The sequence below is a fragment of the Pezoporus wallicus genome, unplaced genomic scaffold, assembly GCF_028554395.1.
Source record: "Pezoporus wallicus isolate ANWC-B61680 ecotype Strahan unplaced genomic scaffold, APGP_CSIRO_Pwel_v1 contig_7011, whole genome shotgun sequence".
NCBI classification, from domain to species: Eukaryota; Metazoa; Chordata; class Aves; order Psittaciformes; family Psittacidae; genus Pezoporus; species Pezoporus wallicus.
This window is the reverse complement of record NW_026638234.1, coordinates 1,689,456-1,715,621: the sequence shown is the minus strand read 5'-3', so window position 1 is coordinate 1,715,621 and position 26,166 is coordinate 1,689,456. Positions and strand designations below refer to the sequence as shown.

The following is a 26,166-nucleotide window of genomic DNA, read 5'->3' as shown; positions in this document are numbered from 1 at the left end:
ACCTTACTTCACAGATCAAGGTACAAATATAGGTAAAGAGTAAAGTAGACTTAATGTGTGGAAACTCCAAATCTGGCAAAACTTGTGAGGGAGGAATTGACATGGATAAAACTTCAGTAGTCAGCTTTTTTTTTTGTTTGAGTTTCAATTCTTGTTTTCATTATTTAAGATGCAGCTTGGTTTTGCTTTGTTCCTATGATGGAGGATTATTTCAGCACAGTAGTTTGGAAATAGAAAAGAGAAATAGAGGTATTAGCTGTTTCAGGTGTTGTCATGTGAAAATAGGATATGAGATCAATTAGTAGAGTGAGAGTGTTCACATAATCCTTCTTAGCTCAACCTTGAAAGATCTTACGGTGCTATCTGCTCAGTGGAACAGGGAAGAGCGATTTGCTGGGCTTGGTTCTTTTTATTTTTTTTATTTTAACCTGGAATTTGGTGCTGTTACAAATGCTTATTTGATCTGGCTGCTTTTTCTGTGTGTGTGTGTGTGTGTGTGTGTGTGTGTCTTTTTTCAGCCTTAACAAAAAAGGACAAAGTTTAAATGTGCCTAAAGACAGAAGAACTGTGCTCATTGTTTTTCAGTATGAAGACGCATCAGCCTTCAAACATGGGAAATCATAGCTACAAATAACAGCACTCAACACAACCTATTATGTGAATGAATTAGAATGGGGAATATTATTTTTGTCATTAGAGCTTCATTACAAGCACATTGATTGCTTTCAGATTTAGCTTTTTTCACCCTTTTAAAATGTTTTCAGTATATTTTATGTTTGCTTTCCTTAATCAGTTTATGAATTATTTGGCTAACGCAACCAGTTAAAGACAGGGTAAAATGAGGTATTACTTTCTGCTGACTGCTGTCGGGTGTTTCCTGTTGTATGTTTATGTAAAGGCTTTTCACTGTGAGCTGTTTAGGTTACTTAATTCTCCGCTAGTAAAGAAAAAAGCAAAACTCTTAGGCCTGTCATTCAACTTTATAAAAAAACATCTTCTAAGATGCTGAATTATGATAAATGTTTTCAAACAAGAAATCAAACCTGTTGTGGTTTCGGGAGTAGAAGGGAATATTTGTGAAAAGAACCATATTGAGCATAAAACTTGATCTCTGTGCAGCATGTCATGTTGTTGTACCTGTTAGCTTCATGTGAATAAATTTAAAATCATCTTCCCCCCTCCCCCCCCTTATCCTTTTTCTAATTCCAGTGTGCCACCTGTGGCAGAGTGGGCTGTACCTCAGTCATCACGACTGAAGTACAGACAGCTGTTCAATAGCCATGATAAAACAATGAGTGGACACTTAACAGGTATTGAAGCAGTTTCTGTTGTTTCCTTTTTTCAATCTGTAAAAAGCCAATTATAGTAGCATTTAAAATGCTGTTCCCATAGTAAAGGACTAGTGTCTCTCTCTGTTGTTGCCATCAGCATTTTTCTGTTTGACTCTCCCAACTGCTTAATGATCTTGTTTAGAAACAAATATTCATTCTAGCTGGGATAATTTTATCACCTTCTTTCCTTTATTTTCTGCAAAGTAAGGTGGTGCTGGGAAACAATTCTTGGAAAGGGTACAGTGGGTTATGTGAAAACTTGTGCAGCCATTTCCAGTTTCAGCTCATCCACTGATGAGGGTGCCTACGCAGTTTCAGAAACAAACTGGAATGATACACTGGCTTAGTTCTACTACCTCCTTTGACTTTCATAGCTTGCCTTTTTTTTTTCTTTTTTCTCATTTATTTTTATTTAACCTGTTATTGAGAGGGGAAAGGTTATGAGGCTCTTTTTAGTTTTCTCCTTTGGTGGGGGGAGCCTAGTTAATGTTGATAACATCTTTTCAGTGTTATCTTATTCAGAACTAAGCTCTGCTTGTGCTTTAGCTACTCGGTAATGCAAGAAAAGGAGAAAGTTGCTTATGTGTTTGTTAATCTTTGTTTCCCTTTGTTAGGTCCACAAGCAAGAACTATTCTTATGCAGTCGAGTTTACCACAGGCTCAGCTGGCTACAATATGGTAAATCTATCAATTTCCAAACTGGAAACAGTACTTGAACCTCTATACTGAATACTGTGGGCTTTTTCTCCCTTTTCAGTCTTCCTCCACTGATAAGTCATTACATGTTGCTTTTTTAATGTATAACTTTATGTAGTGCTTTTGGTTAAATGACACTTTATAGAACAAAACCTGCACTGATATGCTTATATTAATATTACTTGACAAAATTTAAAAATAGTATCTTTTACACTATGCACATAGGTGTTTTGTAAGTTGGGTTTCAGTTATGAGTTTTTGAGGCAGACGAAATGTAGAGCCTCCTATATCTTCCACATCCCTGGCCATATGTGATACAGCACCAGTGAAACTCACAGATTTGAACAGGTAGTACAAAAGGAAGCTTAATCCAGAACCCTGCTTTTTTTGGGGGACTTCTGTGCCTTTTAGATGAGTTTCTAAGGGCTTATTTCCAAGGGGCTGAAGTTACATACACTTAAAATAATGGATTTTAAAAGGATTTGTCTCAGCTTCTTGTTTTCCTTTCAACTTCTTCTTTGCTGAAGTTTAGTATGTTCTTATCATTACATGGAATGTTACTTCTGATTAACTGCTGTACTTTTTACATCATTGCTTGAAAACCGTTGTCAACTCACTAACCCATCTGACTCCTGCTTGAGGGTTTCAACTGTGTTGTCAGTTTAATGTGGCAATTAATTTGCACTTCCTTTCTTTGCTAAGCACAGATGTTTGTATTACATCTTAAAATGCACTCTCTCCTCCTGTTTCCTAATAAAGCTACTGTAAGGAAAAAAATATCAACTCGGTCATCCAGCAGATGATTAACCAAAAAATACTGTGCTTGTTGCCAGTGTTCAAGCAGGCTGTGTGGGCAGAGGAATGATGTCAGTGTAGTGCAGGAGCTCTAAACATAACTCTCTTTTGACATTTAAAATTGCCAAGTCTACTGAGATAAGGAATTGATCCTACAGCTTTTGTTGCCCGGCTTGTAGCTCCTTTTTCTGATACTTTCTCTCTGGTAGTGGAACCCCTGTGGCTGTTCTCTGGGGCCAGATTTGTCAGTCTGTATTGGGTCTGGATTCACTGATTCATAGACACACAAAGTGAAGTACAGTGAAGTAGCCTGTCAGCTACTCTTGTAGCAGCTGTTCTCATATTCCTGGTACAAAGATGTGGATCCAGACTGTTAGGAAAGCTGATCAATCATATCTGCCTGCTAGATTTTCATTCTAGTGACTTGTTCTTATGCCCCAGCCTGAGCAGTTCATTAACACAAACATGGGTCAAATGAGCCTGTAATTGTCTTCAAAATTTAAATCCTGTAAAACAGTCCTGTACCTCCAGACATCAAAAGAATGTATCAGTTGCTTATCTGTGATTTTTTTCACAGTATCATCAGACATTTTCCTGCATGATTAAAGTGCAGCACACTAGTGAAACAAAGCTGATGTTTAGGCTGTTAAATTTTGTCCAATGCCACATTACCATGAATAAAAGCATTTTGTGCATCTGACGGGTTTAGGTCATCCAGAGATGTTACTCCATAATTTTTGGCAAGTGTATAATGCTAAAACATTTTTGTGCTTGTCAGGACTAGAATGTTAATGGCTTTGATTTTAATGCAGATGTGTGCTCTGGAAGGTGAAATAGGAGCCTCCAGGGAAGAAGAATTCCAAACCAAAAAGTTCTACCAAACATCTGAGCTGATTCTTTTCTAAATGATGCTGTGTAGTAGATGTTCACAAAGTGTTCAAGAAAGCTCCACTGATTAATGTTATTTACATAGTATCTGGTACAGGCAGCACTCAAAGAGCAAGCAAAGTAGAAGCCATGGCTATAAAGATAGTTTCCAGGCAGATGTGTGAGATATGTGGAAAATAGTGAAGCATTTGGGTTTTGCTTTTTGTTTTGAAGAAACAAAGTAGTGTGGAAAAAAAAGTGAAAAATTGAATTAATTTCAAACTGAATACTATGCTTTTTAACAGTGCTTTTTAATGTTTAAGAGTTTACTTACTTTGTTCCTTCCCTTTAAAAAGGAATCTTTCTGATATCGATCAAGATGGAAAACTTACAGCTGAAGAGTTTATTCTGGCTATGCACTTAATTGATGTAGCTATGTCTGGTCAGCCGCTGCCACCTGTACTGCCTCCAGAGTATATTCCACCTTCTTTTAGGTAATGGGTTATAATTCTGGAATCTCATTCCTAAATTTTTATTTCATTTGGGAAAGGTGTCCTGTGACTATGAAGTAGAAGAAATTGAAAAGTAATCCCTCTCCTTTTTGTACTGCATCTATGTCACAGAGTGCTGCCTTGATGGGAAATGCTTGTGTAGCTTTTTGGTTTTGTACAGTTACTGGATGCTGGAAGTAGCAAGAATTCCTTGTAAGAATACAGTTTCGGTCAATGTTTTATGCTAGCATACCTTCCAAAACTTAGTCTAGCCATATAAATTTCAAGTTCAAGCCTATATTTCTTTAGAGCAAATACTATGTATTGGAATTCAAAACATGATATGGATTTGCACTATAGCAAATTAGAGGTTTTTGGCAGTTGTGTGTGTGAATAGTAGTGATGAGTCATTACTTCTGTTCCTCTATTTCACATTTTTTGTGGAGAAATGGCTGGGAAGACAGTGACAGCAATGAAAAGATGTTTCCATACATGGTAGCTTCATGTTCTTCAAGTATCCTCTTGAAGATTACAATTTTGTTGCTTATTCCATGTGGGATCTTGTTTTTAGCTTGACTATCTTGAGCTCTTCCTCTGTCTTTGCAACTTTTCCTGTAGTTGAGATAGGCATTTCCCCAGCTTCAGACTGGTCACAAGTAAGAGATGTTGGGGACAGGGTTGAACACATCTGGAAGCTGCATGGTTCTGTGAACCTTAAACTGGGTTTTTCAGGTCACTGGTGTGTACTGTTGAGACTCTGGAGGGTACTATTATCTTAATGGCGATGGCTGAGTGAAATCCTCTAGGCAACACTGAGGGATCATTAAATATCAGTAAACATTTCATCATGGCATTTCATTTATAATTTCATCATTAAATCATAAATATATTTGGCAGGCATAGATTCTTTTAAACAACTTGGAATTATCACTTTATTGACAGAAGAGTACGCTCTGGTAGTGGCATATCTGCTGGAAGTTCAGTGTCTGCAGACCAAAGGTTACCAGAAGAACCAGCATTAGAAGACGAACAGCAGCAACTGGAAAAGAAATTACCTGGTGAGCAAGCAAAAACAGAGATACATTGTGTGCTCTGATCAGAGAGATGCTATCATCAGGTTATGCTGTGGAGTTAAAAAGGCGTATTAAGAAATGCTTTCTTTTGAGATCAGTTTTTGACATGTCAGAGGTATAACCAAGACATTGCTTGGTCCAGCTAATTCCTTACTATTGCATGATACTTTCTGTTAGTGACAGTGGAGAGATGAATAACATTTGGGTTGCTCATTTTATGCACTCTCAACAGAGACAGCACTTTGCAGTCCTCCTACAGTTGTACAATGAAAACTTTTTACTAACTCCACATTCTGACTTAACTGGAGTGTAGTTTGCCTTATGTACTTTTAAGATCACAGTATGCATACAGAAGCCTGTTTCACTGAAGTCTGTGTAACTATGTTTTTTGATACAAGCCTTAGCAGCTCTGCTTTTGGGGAAAATAAAAAAAAAAGGGAAAAAAAAAGAAAAAGGCAGTAAAGGAGGAAAAAAAGGGACTTAGAATCACAGAATCATCAAATACTTTGGGTTGGAAAGGACCTTAAGATCATCTATAGAATCACAGAATAGAATTATAGAATAGTTAGGGTTGGAAAGGACCTTAAGGTCATCTAGTTCCAACCCCCTGCCATGGACAGGGACGCCTCACACTAAACCATGTCATCCAAGGCTCTGTCCAACCCGGCCTTGAACACCATCAGGGATGGAGCATTCACAGGCCCATTCCAGTGCCTCATCACCCTCACAGTAAAGAACTTCCTCCTTATATCCAAGTCTAAACTTCCCCTGTTTACGTTTGAACCCATTACCCCTTGTCATATCACTACAGTCCCTAATGAACAGTCCCTCCCCAGCATTCTTATGGGCCTCCTTCAGATACTGGAAGGCTGCTATGAGGTCTCCACGCAGCCTTCTCTTCTCTAGGCTGAACAGCCCCAACTTTCTCAGCCTATCTTTGTATGGGAGGTGCTCCAGCCCCCTGATCATCCTCGTGGCCCTCCTCTGGACTTGTTCCAACAGTTCCATGTCCTTTTTATGTTGAGGACACCAGAACTGCACACAATACTCCGAGTGAGGTCTCACGAGAGCAGAGTAGTGGGGCAGGATCACCTCCTTGTACCTGCTGGTCACACTCCTTGATGCAGCCCAGGATACAGTTGGCTTTCTGGGCTGTGAGTGCACACTGAAGCCGGTTCATGTTCATTTTCTCATTGACCAGCACCCCCAAATCCTTTTCCACAGGGCTGCTCTGAATACAATTGAATCTATTAGATTTGAGAAGCAGCACTTTCCTGCCGTGATTCTTCCATGGTATCGTGTTTAGTCATGTATAGTAACTCTCTGTCTATTGTAGCCTCTGCTACTTTGCCAGGTACTTGTTTGTACCTTTCAGGATCATTATACTGTCGTTTCTTAAATACTGATGTTTCAATTGTCATCTTGTAGTCTTACAGCACTGATGTTGATTAAAAGATGGATTGCACAGCACAGCTTGTAGTTCATGAATTTTGTATTTGAACTATGGATTGGAATTGTCTTTGGCAACCTGTTATTCTTCATTTTTTGGTTTTATTTTTGGTTTAAAGCCATTTTTGCTTTCATTTGAAGAGGAGCTAGAGTGTATAAGCCTTTTACTGTATTTGATGTGCAGATTTTCCATTGTAAAGATAATAGTGTATGTTATCTTGCTTTTTCATCGGCTTTGCTAAATCTGGCTAGGTATTGTGGGTTGTTTTTTTTTCTTATTTTGAGATATTTGAAAAAATTTTTATTGTTGGCTTTTATAACCTTTTAGAAGCTTTCTCTTAAGCATAATAACACAAGCCAACAGCTATGTATTTAAGTTGCTAGAAGTTTCTCACTTCTGTTTTTGTACTTTGGATATTTTATTTTATTTTTTTTTTTCTTTTTTTTGTAACTACCTTGATTTTCCTGAATAGCTGTACTAGCTTGTTGGACTGTCATCTTAGAATCTGCTCTTTCTGAGCCTTGAACATGGTATCTTATTGTCGATGCTATTTGCAAGTGTTTTGTCTTTCTACCTATTCCTTTTAACTGATTTTCTTGAAATGACTTTTTTTTTTCTTCTTTTTTCTCCTTTCTACTTGGTTTCCTAAATCAGTGGGAGTTATAATCACATTCTCTATCAGTTTGTATCTTAATATTCTTTGAACCGAGAAACTAATTTTAAACAAACTTGACAGACATCAAAGGTTAGATTTTTTTCAAGTTTTATGAAAATTGGCAATTGGCAATAGGAAAGGGGGCCCAACTTAAATAAAGACAAGAGTTCAGCTGGTTCAGCAGATGTTGAGTAAATGTGTCAAACAGTGCATGCACGCTTTGAGGTAAATATGTGCTATCTCTTCCCTGCCAAAAATGTACATCTTGAGCATGCAGGAAGAGAAATACAGAATATGGGGTATGGGAATAGGACATACAGATTTCATTATGAAAAGAGACAGAAGGTGAAGCGGAAAGAATAATTTGGAGGAACTGTAAGGGGTGGACCTAGGAACGTGGAGCAAGGAAAGGACAACTCCTGATATTGCAGAATGTCAGGGAATGCCTGCTGGAAATGAGGTCATTCCTTTAGGACTGTAAGTGACAAACGTGCAAATCTGCAGGAATCCAGTCTTACTGAGTTCAGCTGCTCAAGAACTTAAGCAAACCATTTCTTTTCCTGACAGTAATGAGTAATCTTATGAGAATATCAAGTTTAAATACATTCTGGTCATTTGCATAATGGCTTCTTGATAATATCATCAGCTGAATTCTTTCCCTTATAGTAATTGAAGTGTTGGTTCTTGTTGCTGCTACTATTATCAAATGCGAACAGTAGCAAAACTGCTACTATTATCAAGTGTATACAGGAACTCCAGATCCTGTGTCCTCACAGAGGACTAGCTAGTGAATGGTTTATCTAAATTATACCCACCTGTAGGGCTTGAGGAGAATCCTAGAAGCCTGAGAAATAGGGATTGAAATTTACACCTTGGTTTCCTAACGATGTGGATTTAAGGGGATCTACAATGTAAATGCTACTGATAAAACCGATAATTTCCTATATTGCTGTATTATCAGTAGTTTAGAGCTGTGTCTAGTACTGTTGGAAGGTTGTTTCACTTTGATTCAGCATATATAGATTTTGATATTTTTTTTTTAAGTCAGTAGCAGAGTTTAATTCTCTTTTGCCCCATGTTTCCACACATTAAAGTTACCTTTGAAGATAAAAAACGGGAGAACTTTGAACGTGGCAATCTAGAACTTGAGAAACGGAGGCAGGCTCTCTTGGAACAGCAACGCAAAGAGCAAGAACGTCTAGCACAGCTGGAACGGGCAGAGCAGGAAAGGAAAGAACGTGAGCGGCAGGAGCAAGAACGTAAAAGACAACTGGAGCTAGAGAAACAGCTGGAAAAACAACGGGAATTGGAACGGCAGAGAGAAGAGGAAAGGAGAAAAGAAATAGAAAGAAGAGAGGTAACCAACTGGATAAAAAGAAGGTGGTTATGTCACTGGCAGCTGTGCTTGATTAGAACAAAATGTAATGTTTACACTAAATATTTTGCTGTAATTTTTAGTCAGCAAACATTTAAAGAATGAACTTAAATTTCTGGGGGTTTGGAGGTAAAAAAAGAGTCATCTCTCTGCTTCTTTGTTTTTCATGTGAAAGAATGAATATTTAGATATAAGGCAATGTGCTCCTAACATCTGGCTTTTTAAAAAATAGTAATTATTTTCTTGATATAAAAAGATGCTTGAATGAATGAAGAAAAACTTACGGGCATTGGTGGCATTCATGATTCATAGCATAGTTAATATGTTAAAGGAAACACGTACTGGTTAACTTCCAAAGTTATTTTTTTCTCATATTGCCAAATGATGACGCAGTCAGTGCAGTCACATTTGACTATTTGCAAAGCTTCAGAATGTGTAATGTTGGGGGCTGGATAAAGATTTGGTGCTGTCCTGGAGAGTTCTTCCAGTCTAAATGTGAAACAACTTGTTAAATCAGAAAACTGGATCTTGGGAAAGAGATTAAAATAGAGTGATATACTGTTTAGTCACCTATCTGCTCTACAGCAAAACCCCATTTCACCAGTGCTTTCAAGTGAGCATTTAAACAATTGAGCAATTTCTGTGCTGAAAGAGGCACGTATTTTAGTCCACAGCTTAGCAGTGTGTGTTTATATTAATGTTTGGATTGCACATGAGAATCTGAATATGACTGACTGGAATAGTTTCTCAGAATAGACTTCCTTTTCTTTTTTTTTTTTCTTTCTCCAAATGGTACAGGCTGCAAAACGGGAACTTGAGAGGCAGAGGCAACTTGAGTGGGAGCGTAATCGTCGGCAAGAATTACTAAATCAAAGAAACAAAGAACAAGAGGATATAGTTGTTCTGAAGGCAAAGAAAAAGACCTTAGAATTTGAGCTGGAAGCTCTAGTAAGTGATCCTGTTGCAGATAAAACACACAAGCACAATATTGGCTGTGATATGGCCATGTTTATTTTCTATAATTTCAAGTTTTCAATGTGGAATAAAAATACTTTTTAGATCCTGACTTGCCTGACAAACCATTCTGGTAGAAAAAGAGAGATATCTTTTTTTTTTCTTTTTTTAAGAATGATAAAAAGAATCAGCTGGAGGGAAAGCTACAGGATATCAGATGTCGGCTGTCTACCCAAAGACAAGAAATCGAAAGTACAAATAAATCTAGAGAACTGAGAATTGCTGAAATCACCCATTTGCAGCAGCAGCTACAGGTGGGAAAACATTCTCTAATTTTGTTCTTGGCTTTGCATTTTGACCTCCTCAACTGCATCAAGATCCTAACCAAACTTGCCTCTATATATGATGTGTTTTTCCTTGTACGTAAGGAATTGTTGTAGATAATTTGTCATTCTTTTGTATGAATGTTCTTCAGACATGTCTAAGAATTGTTTCCTACACTTGAAGGTGTGTCTGTGATTATCACTTCAAACTCATGGAATCCTGTTGAGGGGAGCAGGAAATAAGCTGTTTGGCTGAAGAAGTTAAAGGGTTTGGGGGGATGAGGAGAATGAAATTTTATGACTTGTGTTTGTGTTGGCAGCGATTGCTCTCTGTATGTGCTGAAAGAAAGAATTGACTTCAGTGAAGTGGCTAGTTGATGATCCTTTCTTCTTTTTTTTTAATTATAAAATAATAAACTTTCAAAATGAAATTACCAGTTAAACCAGTTACTTTTTCATTTAATCCTGAAATTTGTCTTTCCTACTTCTCTAAAATTCTCTGTCAAATTAAAGATGGAATTGTGTAGAGGTGTGCTTTTAGTGACTGAATAGTCTTTGCAATTTGTAAAGGTTCCTAGATGAGTGGTAGTATTTGATTTGGGGAATTTTTTTCTTTATTAAATATTTTATATTGCTTCAAATTAATTATTGGTGAGTAATAAGGGCTTTCAATGTTTTTTTCTACCAGTCAAAGCGAATCTCACACTTAGGAGTAAACCATATCATAAAACCTAATCCAACTGTTCCATTCCAGCTTTCTAAGCATAATTAATATGGTACATTTATTTGAACAATACCAGACTTGAAAGTTCCAGGTTTTTTGTTTTATGTAGCAGTATTTTTTGACTTATTTATTTGTTTTTGTAAAAACATCTCGCATTTCTGTTTTGTGTATTCATATACACCATTACACCTTTTACAAGGCATCTTTCTTTCCAAAGCAGGTTGTTGCAAAGAGTATAAGTGTTTGTGTCCACTTGATGCAAACAGTAGAAAACAATAAATGCTTGTGACATAAACAACTGCCATAGTTAGGCGTGAAACTACTCTTCTCTCTTTAATGAAATGCTTCTGTATTGGCAACTGAAAATGTGAAGGCAAACAGCACTGAATCAAGTGTTTAGGCAATAAAGTTACACTTAGCAGTACTGGCTCAAAGAGACAAAAAAACTTGGTGCTTGATAAAATGTGTGAAAATCCCTCATTTAACCTGAATAAGTTGAAGGCTACTGATTTTATGTGCACAGCCAATCTCTATGTAAAAGCAACAACCACCTGAATTTCTCTCTAACCGTTCTATTCCAAAAGCTTTCCATAGAAATGGTCTGAGGTACCGGAACTCACTCCAGAAGAAGCTAAGCAGCTACATAGATAAATGCTATTTCAACAAATTGAATGGAATTCATATCCTACTTTCATATGTTGTTTCTGTTAGCTTGGTAATTTTTGTTCAGTTAGCCTCTGTAGTCAGAAAGGGTAAAGTATCTCTTTGCTTTTGTCATAATATAACAAGAAGAAAATGATATGTTACTGTAAAAAGCTGTAAGCTGTTTATGTTATAGTAAAAAACAATGTGCTACAGTTTAGTTAGGGTCCCATTACAACACACATCATTAAAAAAAAAAGTGAGAGAGTATCATTATTGTGAAGAACTTGGAATGAGCTTCCATGACTGGGTGTAATAAATGGAAGGTGCAGATGGAAGGAAAAAACTGTGAAATCAATATTATTGGGAAATGATTAATAAGAAATCTGTTCTATCCACCATTAGGTGTGCTTAAATAGGTTATTAAAAAGTGCAAACAAAGGACAGTGTTCTCTGTAGATTTATTAACAATTTTTGAATTTTTAGTCATAACCTTGGCTGATAGTAGATGTGCTTTTTCCTTACCTACAGCTTTTATGCATCAGTTTTAACTACATCACCATGAAAGGAAAAACTGAGGAAGGCAGAGGGATTCTTCACCTTCCCAACACTATTTATGCTACCCAATCATAATAGTTGAAAGGAAATTAGCTTGGGTTTTTTGTTTTGTTATTTTTTTGCTTTAGCATTTTGACACCACTCTGAAATTTTACTGAAACATCTGGTGAAGTACAACGAATTTTGCACAGTTGTCTACATTTTACTCTTGTTTTGGAATCACTAGTACATTTGTAGTGATTTTTAATCATCTCTGCTCATTGTAATCGCTATGAGATGGTATGAACCCAGCAGCTTAGTTAATGCCTATTCACTGAATTACTTTGCTCATGACAGCTGTAAGAGCACTTCTGTGATGAAAAATCACACTTTTTTTTTTTGTTTGTTTTGGTCTTTAGTTTTGTGTTTTGGTTTGGTGGTGTTTTATTGGTGGCGTTTTTTGTTAGTTTTTTTTTTTTTTAGGTTGACAGCAATAGCTGTGGCTTTGTGGTTTTATCTTCTCTCAGTTGATCACTGATGTCAACCACTATATTTTAGTTAGTGTTGCCTGAAGGGTTTATCACAACTGTGATCCCAGAAAGAAGTGTCACTACTTAGTAAAAAAGGCCAGATTTTTACCTGGGGAGAACCTAAAGAGTGGATAGTTTTTTTCCTGAAAAAAAAGATTAGTTTCTAAGATATCATATAATTTTTACTATCTGATTTGTGGAGGAAAGACTTAATAAATGACTTTTTAAAAAGATTTTGATCCTCTAAACAATAGATAAACAAGTCAATATTTTTAGTTACCTTTGTAGGATGATACATCTTCACTTGGAAATATTTTAATTTAGTACATCTGACACTTGATATAGAAAGATGACTTAATTCAAAGGAGTAATTATTCTTTGAACTATTAATTAGTTTCAGGATGGAGTTTGATTAAACCTGTGAAAGAAACTGTGTAACAACCTTGGGTGATGAAAATTTGTGCTAGTTAAATGAATCTGGGGTGTCTGGTAGAGTGGTATCTCCAGGGATGTTTGGGAGGATTCTGCCTTTCAAACACCTGAACTGTATATGTTAGAATCACGTTTATAGTGTCTGCAGAGCTTCTGCTAGTTACCTGCAGGGATTATTTTCCTCCCTGATGAACACCTTGGCTCCCAAGTAATTTGGCTTTCCTCTGGAGCACTTGGAAGCAGGGTATGTGGCAGACACTTAAGGTATCTCTGTTTCCCATATGCCTTCTTGCTCAGGGTGTAGGATAAGAAGAAAACTTTCCCTCGTTAGATTTTCAGGAACTATTTCTTGATTGCTTTGTTTGCCTTCTACTGCCATGGGGGGCATTATTCAATTCTTGGAAATTTCTTGCTGCGTGAAGCTTCAGCGTTGGTGATGCCATGAATTTCTATCATCTGTTTCTTCAGTACTGCTAAAGGATGTGGAATAGAAATGCTGTGGATGCTCTCAGAATAGATGCTTATTTGCATGGCTGTCTGTGATTTCAGGAAACAGAACTCGACCCACATGATCCCTTGATATTCTCAGCCTTAAATACTCTCCAGAGTATTCTGTGTATTAAGATTGAGTAGTCTGGAATTTAGACATATTCTGGCCTTTAAAAATAACCAACTAAGGTTAGGATTGCATTCCATCCTGAAAGACTGTCCTATGTTACTTTTTGTGCTTGAAGAATGATAATTTTTCTTTACATCCTTTTTTATTCTGATATCCATTCTGCTGTTTGGCTTACCTAAACGGTTCTTGGATTGGAATGGTATTATTTTGATATCCTTGTGTTTTGAAAGGTGATTTCCTTTCCTCTTTCTCTTGAGGTTTATCCATCAATACTTTTAGTCTACTAAACGCCACATTTCTTGGATTATACAACTTGTAAACTTAATTTCCATTATGCCTGTGTGCTATACTAATTTGATAATACTGTTTAAATATTTCGTGCTGAACCACGGCATGGGGCATGAAGACATTTGAGTGAGAGGATGTAGTGGAAGGGGTAGTGTAAACACAAAGGACCATGTTCTGAGCTGTACACTGCAGAAGCCCAGTCAAAGATTGCCATGAGGGAACTGGGACAACTACGAAGTCATGTCAGCATGGCCATCCTTGTGTTGTTGTACAAAACCTAAAAACTTCTTATGGGACTTACTCTAGTATTAAGTGATTAGGTGACATTTATTCCTAGGATTGTATTATGTCATTTGCAATCCTTCATGACAAATTGAAATTGTCTGATGAGAAATTGTTGATTCCTCAAAAGCCTGCACCTGCTGAAATATATCCCTTGGTTTGTCTGAAAGATGGCATGTTAACAGGTGATTTTTATAAAATAAGCCGTTTCACCTTCTGTGATATGTTTTGATAACTTGAAGTTGGAGGTCAAGGCTTCTGAAAGGTGTAGGAAGTAGCACTTCATCCTCCAGGAAGAGCAAGGGTTATATAGGATATATATCCACCACAGGAGGAATTTGTCATCCAAAGATGTACAGTATTAGGACCATGTGTTGAAATTGAGAGATATCATAATCCTTTTTCATGCGTACTATCAAGAAATCTGGGACGCAAGTATTCTCATCTAACAGAACATGTTTTGCACAGCTTTGGGCCATATTCCTTTAAAGTGAAAGCCTTTATTTTCTCTTATTTAAAGAAACTGTAAATATTTGTATTCCTATTCTTGGTAAAAGTTAATATTAATTTATTAAAATGAGAATTAAACAGTATGTGCCGGTGTTAGTATTTCCTGGAATCCATCCATGTCTTTTTTCCCCAGAATTTCAAGTAAGTACAAGCCCAGTTACATATTCAGTGAGAATCAGTTCTCAAGTAATATGCTTCAATTTGATATAGTCAGTTTTTTGTATTGGCACAAAACTATGCCTGAGTGGTAGTAACACACAGGTAGTGTTTGGTAGCAATAACACATAATTTAGTGTGGGAAAAGTAGAATGTTTTCAGAAAGAAATGCAAATGAGAGGTCACATGGCTAAAGTCATTCCTCACCTTTTTGTTTCTTTCTCTTCTTGTTTTCTCTCTTCTTGTTATCATCCATTCAGGAATCTCAGCAGATGCTTGGAAGGTTGATTCCAGAAAAGCAATTGCTTAATGATCAGCTGAAGCAAGTTCAACAGAACAGTTTGCACAGTAAGTATATTTTTATACATGTCTAAGTCCGTATAGGACATAATGCTGCATTGCAGTGCAGTCTGTAATTTTGGGTTTTTCTGTGTTGCAACATGCATGTTGAAAAATGTTGCTTTCTATGATCTAAAATTCTCTGCCTAAGAAAATACTATTTGACGATATGTTTAAAACCAGGAGATTCTCTTCTTACTATCAAAAGAGCCTTAGAAGCCAAGGAAATAGCACGTCAACAGCTTCGAGATCAACTAGATGAAGTAGAAAAAGAAACCAGATCTAAACTTCAGGAAATTGATATTTTCAATAATCAACTGAAGGTAATCCTAGACTTTTTAACCATTTCTTCTAAATGTTCAGTTAATTATTTTCTAACTTGATTATGGACAAAAATGCTGAACTAGAATGATTGATTTAGAATGCCAGTTTTGTGAATGTTCTCAAATTATCTTTTTGTGAGGTTTTTTGGGTATTAGGGTTTTTTTAATTAATTTTAAGAAAATGCTATTTAGCATCCGTACTCGGATTTTGAATCAATTTTATCTGCAGAATCTACATAAGAATAAATTTGAGCTCTGATTCCAGATCCATGATTGCAAATATGAAATTGCTGGTTTCTGCCCTTTTTGCATCAAAGAAGTGCAAGACTGTAGTAGGTCAGCAAATCAGCTGGAATCAGTATTTCAAATTGAAATCTTTATTCAAGAGACTTGTTTTTCTACTGACACACAGAATTTTTATCTGCTCTTGTAAGCTCATGCTTGTTCCTGAATGTAGTTGTCTGTTGTTTGTGGTTTCATGCTTTATTGATCAGTCTTTGTTAAAACTGTGTGATTTTTTTTTTTTTGTTTATTTCTGCACAAGAAAATGACAGAAATTGCAGAAGTCAGAGAAATTTTTCTTCAGTCTTTAGTTACAAACTTTGATTAGCATTCTTTTTTCATAAAATATTCTAATGTTGAAGTAGTCTATCTGCTAATTCAATTGATGGTTTCTGCTGAAAACTGAGTAGAAAAATACCCAATTTCCCCCAGGGAGTCGTTCTAAAGTATTTAGAAGGAAAAACACTATGATAGGTACACCAGCCTTTCTGTAGATGTTTTGAAATTACATCAACCATGATTACATCATATGCCTTCGAATGGAAGGTGTGGTTGAAAGTTAAGCAACAAATAGCTTGTTTTAACATTAAAGATGTTAATAATTATAGGAAAAATTAAAACCTATAAACCGTACCACTACCTGTTACAATGCCAAATCAGAGATGACTTTCACGATCTTAAGCAAGGAGGTAGAAAGAAGGGAATCTCTTCAGAGTCATAAGAGTCACAGACAAACAAAATGTGAGCAATTTATTCTAAAAGATAACAGAATGGTTTGCCTCCAGTTTTGTTTATATTTTTTTTTGACACGTTAAAATGTAATGCTTTTTGTGTGATTATTTTAAATGGAGTCCTTTTGAAGTGTTTTGTGGTAAATATAAACAAAGGATATTAATTCTAAGATTAGTGTCAGCATTTGGTTTGCTCATAAAGGACCTAACCAGTTTATATATGGGCAGAGAGGTGAATAATTTTAGTGCTGTGACAGTAGCAAAACACATGCCAAGACCAAACAAAATGCAGTATTTTAAGTAGTGAAGAACTCGACTTAACAAGTAACAAGCTAATGATAATTAAAAATTGAAGATGTAAATTAAAGACATTGACAGTGATTTATCAGAATGCCATCTACCCAAGAATACATTGAGTCATTGTAAACTATTTTAAAATTTAATGGGAAAATTGATTTTTGTGTTCAAATCTTAATATTTAATTTTAAATGCTGAAAATGAGTGATGTAGACAGTTCTTTGGGAAGACTTCGGCAAGCTTTCTCTGGCTTGAGGATACTGTGTTCTTAATTTCGTAATGTGTAGAAGCAGTGTTTAATAGGAAGACCACTTTTTGATGCTGTATGTTGGTATTTTTGCCTTGCTGCGGCTTTCTTTGCTTTCTTTGAAGAGGTGAGTTTAAGAGAGGCGGTTGTACTATTGACACCGAGCAGGTGGGAGCTTAATTCAGGCAGTTTTATTTTCCCTCTTGGTAGTTTCATTAGATATGCAAAATGTATTTTGGTTGACCTGAGTGATTTTATTACTAGATTTAAATATCTACAAAGGCATATATACCTTTTTGTCGACTTAGCATGGGTGGTTGTAGTACTCCCAAATGCCAGAGAAACTGTTTAAACCATGCTGTGTGAGCAGCGGTGATTTAATGGCTGTTGTTCTTTTAGAGAGACTTCTCAGAATGCCTTGCATATGAGACTTTATGGACAAAGCTAGTGAAAACATCCATGAGACTCATGGTTTTATTAGGGTTTTGAGAAGTGGAAAATCTGTTTGTAAACCTAGGTAGAACACACCTATCTCTTCGGTGATAATATTGCTCAAAACAAAGTAGTCTGGGAACTTGCATAAATCTCAGATACTTCTACCTGTTTGTTTTTAAAATGTATTTTTATTAAGCAAATTAAATCCTCATTTTTTTGAATCAAGGTTGCTTCTAAATTATCTTGTAGGTTTAAAACTGATAGAGCATCAAGGTTGCTTCTAAATTATCTTGTAGGTTTAAAACTGATAGAGCAAATCACCATAAAAAGTACTACTTTGCGCTTCAGTATACTGAGATGCACAATTGCTGGGATGGCTGTTAGGATGCAGCACCATAATTGACAGTGTCATGTGCAGCTTTTGTACTCTGACAGGTGATGGAGAGGTACTGGTGCTTGCCTTGTCTTTTATAATCCAGCTAGCTTCTGGGCAAGAAGCAGAATGGTGTGGTACTGTTTGCAAACTCCCCCTCAGAAAAGTATATCTAAATAATCTTTAGGTATATACCACCTTACAGCATTTCACAATTATTTCCTACAGAGAGAGGGAGTAATACCTGTTTTTACTTTGTCAAAATGTGTAATTTAATAAAAAACAACCAAAATTGTAAATATGTAAGCTACTGCTCCCTGAGTACCAGTATATGCGAAATTAGTATGATGAAATGCTTAAGAGAGAGGGTAGTTGACAGCAACGTTAAATTATAAACTTTTGTCGTTGTTGAGATTTATTCTTTGCTGACTATGAATATGGGTTACATTATCTCCTATGTGAATGTATCCTTAAAGTTTGCAAAAACTGTTTCTGATTCATTCTCTTGAAATAGGCTATACTTGATAGTGAATACAGAAATATGCAGTGATAGTAGAAGAAAAAAATCAAGTCTGTAACTAGTATCAAGTGTGCATTTTCATTAATGAGACCACAAGGGTTACCGAATATTCTGATATATTTTAGCTTATGAGTCAAGTTGTTAATACCATACTCCTATACATTGGATTGTACTGCAATTGCCTCCATATTGTAGTTGTTATATTATTCATTAAGTGAATTCTTGAAACAAGCATTTAATTACCTAATCTTTCCTTCATGTCTTAATAGCATATGTGAGTGACTAGGGAGATAAATGCAGTATTTTTTTCCATGGATCTTTTATCTTCCCTCCAAAAGAACTGATTTAAAGTTCTTGTGGTTAGTCCTTTGGAACTCAAGTGTTTTGGTCACTTTAGTTTCAAGTTAACATCCCAAGGGTTGGAAATGTTTATAGAATTTGGTTACTTTTTTAAACTTTTCTAGATGTCGTGGTTTAAACCCAGCCAGCAACCCAGGCCCATGCAGCCACTCGCTCACTCCCCCTCCTTCCTCCCCCTCTCCCGTACAAAATGTTACTAATTTTTCAAAATGGATCGTTTCGAGAATCTTTGTTAACCAGGTAGAACCACATGGTTTTAGGAAACTGTTAATACTTGCTTGGCAGAGAAATAAGTACCTTAGCCTGCAGCTGGTCAACTATTCTTTTAAATGAGGTTTGATGTGTTTTATGAGCATAGGAACTAGTCTTGTGATTGTGCTGTATGTGGTTATAGAGCAAGTAACTGAGTTTGTAGCAAGGTTGAAAGTTGGGCCATTTTTTTAATGTCCTGAATTGTGGTTGAAGGAGTCTGTTTTCCATTAGTCTTTAGAAATCTTAGCCTAGAAACCTAAGAATTAAAATTGATACATATATTAGTAAAATGTAACTAGGCACTTGTTTATTTTCTCTGCTTTATAAAATAAACCTGTGGAATGGAAGGCTTTATACTAGGTTTCCTGTTTGTATATTTATAGCCCTACTATAATTTACCTTTATAAATTTTTTTCTACATTCAGTGTGAATTTACATTTAAATGTTATGAAGGTTGGCCATTGCACACTGTCAAATAAAGCAATAATAATTCTTAATATGGTCCTTGTCTCCAGAGACCAAATAATAATTTCATATAGTATAGAAGAATCAAGTATTTAAAGCTTATCAGCGTTACTGCACAGAAGAAGAAAACTAATAAATCAGTATTTCTGAAATGCATTAGTCTTGCTGAGAAGCTTTTCTCAGTGCCTGGAAAAAGTGGTGAACAAGTATAATTAAGTTCTTAAAAACGTTTTACATTTTGTGTCATGTTCCAGTTGTTGTCAGTCCCTGTCTAGTCAGTGTGCACTGGACAAGTCTTGCATATGAATGCCTGTTTACATTTGAGCATTTCTTTCTTCCAGTCAGTGGCAATGGAAGATGCAATGCTGCAGTGCCTGGCAGTTCTCCTGGGCTGCGTCAACTACTTAGACTCCTTTCTAAAGGTCTCCATGCCATACTCAGGCAGTACACAGCTATCTCAATCTGAGTGATGAACTTCCTCCAGTTATGTGCTTCACTTTACCATAAACAGATGAGTGTGCAGTGTTTAACTAAGTTAGTATTTTAATAAGAGATGCGAGCACTAAAACATAACCAAAGAGAAGAGTTTATAATTGTTATCTAATCCTTACAGTCTAGATTTGAATTGCAACTTGGGCAAGGTATTAGTTAGTTATTTTTGTCTTGCTTATCTGAAACTTCAAGATTTTAAGTTATTTGCCCATTTGGTCATGCTGTTCAGAATTTTCAAAAAGAAAACACTTTTATATTAAGTATTTCTACACGGTACTGTGATTTGTGATTTCAGGTATGAGAGATGGCAATATAGTCCCTTTGTCGAATCTCCCATAGCTATACTATGGGATGAACAAAGGAACTGTTTCAGTCAAGGAGAGAGCAGGTTCTTTGGGAGCTGGGGAATGGGGTAAAAGAGTATTGCTGTGGAAAAGCCTCAGTGAGCACAGAACTGTAGGGTTCTTTCCTCTTGGGTCAAATGCTCTGGTTTGTCTCAAGGGGAGAGGATTTGATAGAAACATTGTATTGTTATCCCTGAAGTATCCTAAATTCTATTGTCTTTTGTCAAAAGGCAAAATTTGAGCTTAAACCACTATATTTCTAATGTTAAGGTTTTCATAGCAATACGACTTGTCTGTATATAGTGAGTATTACTCAGCTGTATGAAACTCATTTTTTTTAATTCGTATTCAGTATTATGTGGGTGCCTAAATGTGGCTATTGTAACATCTCAAAAATTTTACTTGTTAGTCTGTTTGTGAATTAAATAGAAAAGTAACAATTTATCTCTGCTTTTAAGGTAAGACATGCTTTGTCCTGCCCACCAGAAACAAGCAAAGCATTGTTATGTCTTTGGAGTTACAATATATGATTTGTAAATGTACAGCTTTGAAGTTGCTTGTGTCTGTAAAAGATGAGTGTAGGACTGTGCTGAATATTCAGCTGGCAAATGTTTCATTCTGTTAACTGTTGAAGTGTTATTATACTTTTGTTCAACTGGTGTCCTATAGCACTGTGGGAAATGCTGATTCTTTCTCCCTATCCTCCCACTGGTACTTGGCAAAACAACAGAAAATCTATCTGTTGCATGAGATACAATATCAAATTTTTATTTCCTCATTGCTAATGCAAAGAATTATATATATTGCATTCTTTTTCTCTCCAAAAATATTCTACCCAGTGCTATTAGTATAACATAGGTTAGATTTTCTTAACTGTTACAGATATGTCACAGAAAAATCTCTTTACAAAATATTGAACCGGCACATTGGCTTAGCCGGGGGGGAATAATGTGATAAAATGTCTATGGAAAACTTAAGTAATTTATTAAAATGTCCCTTGAAATACAAATTCAGCTGAGCATATAGGGGAAAATGATGAAATAAGCAAACAAAATAATTTTATTATTTGGACCAGAGTTGGCAGGAACATCTAACTGCTGTCATGCAGCAGTTAATGATCCTACTACATGTACTCAGTTTGAGAAACTCCACACTTCAGACAGACATGGAGGCATGGCTCATAGGTACACCTTCCCCAGTTTTTGTTTGGCAGTAAAAGTAGCATATATCGTAGGGTTAGTGGTGACATAAACATACATGTCTGTACTACAATTAAAATATAAAGATTGGGCTAGCCTTGTAGTTGGACATCTAATGGAAGTGAGTAATATTAGTTCACAGATGTCTTGCAAATTGTAACTCGTTTTTATGTATTTGCAAATTCAGAAGGAAGGAAAATACCAGTATTCTGAATTAGCCGTAGATTCCTCCTGGTTCTGTGTATAAAGATGAACTGAAGCATTCTTTCTAGTTTAAAAATGTCTTGTTAAAAAGTAAACTAAGCTCAGATACATGCATATGGGTTGACTCACTTAAAACTTTTGGCATTTATAGGGTTTTTTTGTTTAAACTGTGATAGCCTTCATGTTCTTTAAGTGGTTATTTCTGTTTAACTGGTCAAACACCAGAGTTTGGGATAAAGATGCAAAAAAAAAAAAATAAACCGGAAAGCACTGTTGTCTAAATAGCTTAAAGCTTTTGCAAGTTGCAACAGGTTATCTTCAGTGCTGCCTTATTAGAAAAGTGTGGCTATCCCAGACCTCTCTGTTCAGTAGCAAGAAGAGTTTTCATCAGCCAGGACTCTTGAGCTTGTTGGCATACAAAGTTAGGTGAAAGGAGGGAGCATGATTGTGAAGGAAAGCTAGAGCAAGTGGAACAAAGGATTTCTAAATGGAAGCCTGTGTTAAAGCTGAACTAAATGTAGGAGTCAGAAACCTGTGCTTTGTACAGAAGTCTTTTTATCCAGAAAACACAAACAGCTTGTTAAAAATCATGAGTACTAGTCAAGATACTTGATACTTCTTGAAGTAGTATTTTGAACTTCAAGAACTTTGTAGAGACTTTTATGGATTTCTGCAGTCTACAAAAATTTGTAATGCTGTTGGCCAGGCTTTCACCTGTACCATTTTTTAATCTATGTCCTTTCACATGAATGCTTGTAAATCACTCAACTGCTGATGATCTTATGGTTATATAATTTGTCCTTTGCACTTGTGCATATTTTTGATACGAATAAGGGTTCAGGTGATCATACAGAGAAGATGGGGGCTGTCATTCTCCAGAGAATTTAATTTGAAACAAGGGCCCAGTGTTCTGTACCTCGACATATTACAAGTGTAACGCCATTAAAGAAGCTGAATTAGTAACATACAGTTATTGAAATGACTGTTTCCTCTAGTTAGCACTTCAGAAATTTATAGTTAGCTCTGAGACCACCTCCAGCTCCAGGTGCAGTTGACCAGCTGTGTATTCACTGCAATCTCCTGATCCTTTTATTTTCTCATTGTTCATTATGGGCCAGCTACTAAAAACTCATTATGTTCAACATTGCTAATGTATTTCCTTTTTACTAGCCCTTTTCTTTAGTCCAAATGACACTATGCATCAATGTTTATAACCATGGGCATTCAGGATTTAAAAATTTTCCCAGAAGGCAATATCCTACCTGAATAATTATGGTGAACTACTCTTACCTAAGAGTAGTTTATTTTACATTCTGTAATATCCATTCTAGACCCTAACTATCTTTACTATGGAAAGTAATGATGCTCATAAATTACAGCATACACACAGGCATAATGGAAATTAAGTTTACAAGTTGTATAATCCAAGAAATGTGGCGTTTAGTAGAATAAAAGTATTGATGGATAAACCTCAAGAGAAAGAGGAAAGGAAATCACCTTTCAAAACACAAGGATATCAAAATAATACCATTCCAATCCAAGAACCATTTAGGTAAGCCAAACAGCAGAATGGATATCAGAATAAAAAAGGATGTAAAGAAAAATTATCATTCTTCAAGCACAAAAAGTAACATAGGACAGTCTTTCAGGATGGAATGCAATCCTAACCTTAGTTGGTTATTTTTAAAGGCCAGAATATGTCCAAATTCCAGACTACTCAATCTTAATGCACAGAATACTCTGAAGAGTATTTAAGGCTGGGAATATCAAGGGATCATGTGGGTCGAGTTCTGTTTCCTGAAATCACAGACAGCCATGCAAATAAGCATCTATTCTGAGAGCATCCACAGCATTTCTATTCCACATCCTTTAGCAGTACTGAAGAAACAGATGATAGAAATTCATGGCATCACCAACGCTGAAGCTTCACGCAGCAAGAAATTTCCAAGAATTGAATAATGCCCCCCACGGCAGTAGAAGGCAAACAAAGCAATCAAGAAATAGTTCCTGAAAATCTAACGAGGGAAAGTTTTCTTCTTATCCTACACCCCGAGCAAGAAGGCGTACGGGAAACAGAGATACCTTAAGTGTCTGCCACATACCCTGCTTCCAAGTGCTCCAGAGGAAGGCCAAGTTACTTGGGAGCCAAGGTGTTCATCAGGGAGGCAAATAATCTCTGATGCTCATAAAATATGGTATTGCCCAAGTTACCTCTGTGTTTCAGTCCGTTTCATGGCCTTAGCCGAGTCTTAATTAAAACTTGCATTAGAACTGATTATCTCATTAATGATTTTGAATTCAGTTTTCACTGAATTTAAAGTTGAGGATCATAAATAAAATGAGACTAAGATCCAGGACATGAGATTCAACTTAAGTTGTTGTTTTTTTTTTAACCTTTTATCCTTACATCCCGAGTGTTTTTATTAACTTGCAAGGATCATGTGCTGCTGCTCTTCGTGACATAGTTCTTCTGATGTCTTAAAATTTGAGGCACACAACAATATGCAGTCGTTCAGCACTAATGCATGTATTATTTTCACTAACTAAAACTTGTAGACACAGTGCAAGTGCAGTTTGTAAACAAGCGGATATTAACTTTCAACTTTTGTGAAACTATAGCTAAGAAGTTACTGTTAATGTTGTGAAGTTAACTTACTGAAACTTTCCTAACTTTGGCCCTTTGAATCACTTTGATATTCAGGTTTGGGGTGTTTTTAATTATTATTCATTTTTTCTTACACAACTCTCTACATTGTGGTCAGTGCATGAGCATAGTCTTCATTTGGCTAATTTTAGATTGTAAATTTCTGAAAAAATTTACAAAGTTAGTTATCAAAAAAAACTGTGAAAATTGGCCTTTTTAACCTTTTATGGATACAAGAATGAAACAAACCTGCATGACATAAGTCATAACATATTTAAATAGAAGTGGACACTATTAAGATGAAGATTTAGAAAGAATTTCCTCCTGCAGACTTTTTCTGCATATTTTTGTCTGTACTATATTTTCATTAAAACATAACAATTTTTAAAGTAAAATTTTATTTTCAATGGAAAAAAATCAGTTGTCGTAGGTAAAATTGTCTTTTTTTCCTCTGGTATTGCTGAGGAGTTCAGACACAATATTCTAGGTATGCAAAATGATTCCGGATAAAACCTGTATTTGTGTTAATAGGTGTTAATGCAGAAAACAAATCTTGAGGAAAATATGATGGTTTTATAATTAGTTATATTCTAAATGTTTCAGACAACATCTTTCAAGTTAATTAGAGGAAAACTGACTTGTATATGGTTGAATACTGTCTGTGCCATGATTCATCCCAAAGATTCTACTTAAGGAATTCTCCTAGGTGCAGAATCAAAGGATCAGCTAGGTTGGAAAAGACCTTTAACATCACAAAGTCCAACCGTAGCCCCAGCACTGCCAAGTCCACCATGAAATCATGTCACTAAGGGCCTTGCCTACATGGTTTTTGAATGCTTCCAGGGATAGTGACTCTACCACTTCCCTGGGAAGCTTGTTCCAATAACAGCACCCTTCTGGTGGAGAAATTTTTCCTAATATCATAGAATGGTATTAGAAAGGACCTTAAGATCACCCCCCAAAGACACAGGGACACCTCACACTATATATTGCCCAAGGCTCTATCCAACCTAAACCTCCCCTGGCAAATATATAAAACAGTATTGTATATGTATTGTGTAAAACAATCATGAAGTTTCTTCAGTAAATCATAATTAATTTCAAAATAAAACACTGAAAATCAAAATCAACCGAAACAGTTGCTGTTATGAGCAGCTCAGAAGTCAGTTTTTTTGTCTGGAATGTAATACATAAATTGAACAAACCAGCAAACAACTTAAAATAATTTGTAAGTGATTTTTCAGATAAAGCTTCATCAAACTTTTGTTAACTTTTTAGGGTCCCATTTTAAAAAGGTTTTCTTGTTTATTAATTCTTTAATGTCTCAGATTACATGGATAATATAGGAAAACAGGAAGTGATTTGTAGTCCTTTGAATCTACCTTAAATGTCTGCCATTACATTTGGCAATACTCATAAATTTGAACAGATACCCAACTATTTGCAAGTTTTGGTACTTCACAATTAAATACATGGGGCCATTAGTTATGAGTCACATAGTATGTGTTTACATATATTTTACTTTCTTCTCTAGGAGTTGAGAGAAATACATAACAAACAGCAACTACAAAAGCAAAAGAACTTGGAAGCTGAGAGGCTGAAACAGAAGGAACAAGAAAGGAAAACAGTAGAACTAGAAAAGCAAAAAGAAGCTCAAAGGTAACTGCTCTAATTTAAGCCGTGTATTAAAGTGAAAAGCATTTTGCAAACAAACTCTATTCCAAGGAGTATAATCTGATCTCAACTAATATATCAGTAAAAGGCAAGAGTACCCAAGGCCTAGGCCAAGTTTCATTTCATTGCAGATGATCCTTTTTAAAACTCAGAGAATCTCTTGATTAATCCTTGAATAAGAAGCGTGCTGTTGAATTGAGCTTCTGCATCTGTCTGTGACTGTCAGTGATACATACAGTTTTCAGCAGTGTTACT

General features: G+C 36.0%; 1 protein-coding gene across 9 annotated transcripts in view; it reads left to right on the top strand.

The window, feature by feature from the left end:
* ITSN1 (intersectin 1) overlaps positions 1–26,166 on the top strand; it is a 136,853-nt gene that overhangs the window by 48,856 nt on the left and 61,831 nt on the right. For 5 of the 9 annotated variants that reach the window (XM_057410105.1, XM_057410112.1, XM_057410106.1 and 2 more), the window contains 11 exons: positions 1,210–1,310; positions 1,946–2,009; positions 4,046–4,183; positions 5,123–5,238; positions 8,453–8,715; positions 9,532–9,681; positions 9,861–10,001; positions 14,991–15,078; positions 15,253–15,392; positions 19,696–19,776; positions 25,772–25,896. In XM_057410105.1, the coding sequence (XP_057266088.1) occupies positions 1,210–1,310; positions 1,946–2,009; positions 4,046–4,183; positions 5,123–5,238; positions 8,453–8,715; positions 9,532–9,681; positions 9,861–10,001; positions 14,991–15,078; positions 15,253–15,392; positions 19,696–19,776; positions 25,772–25,896 (1,407 nt within the window). The remainder of the gene's footprint in view (positions 1–1,209; positions 1,311–1,945; positions 2,010–4,045; positions 4,184–5,122; positions 5,239–8,452; positions 8,716–9,531; positions 9,682–9,860; positions 10,002–14,990; positions 15,079–15,252; positions 15,393–19,695; positions 19,777–25,771; positions 25,897–26,166) is intronic. The other 4 variants (XM_057410109.1, XM_057410110.1, XM_057410108.1 and 1 more) reach the window with 1 other exon arrangement.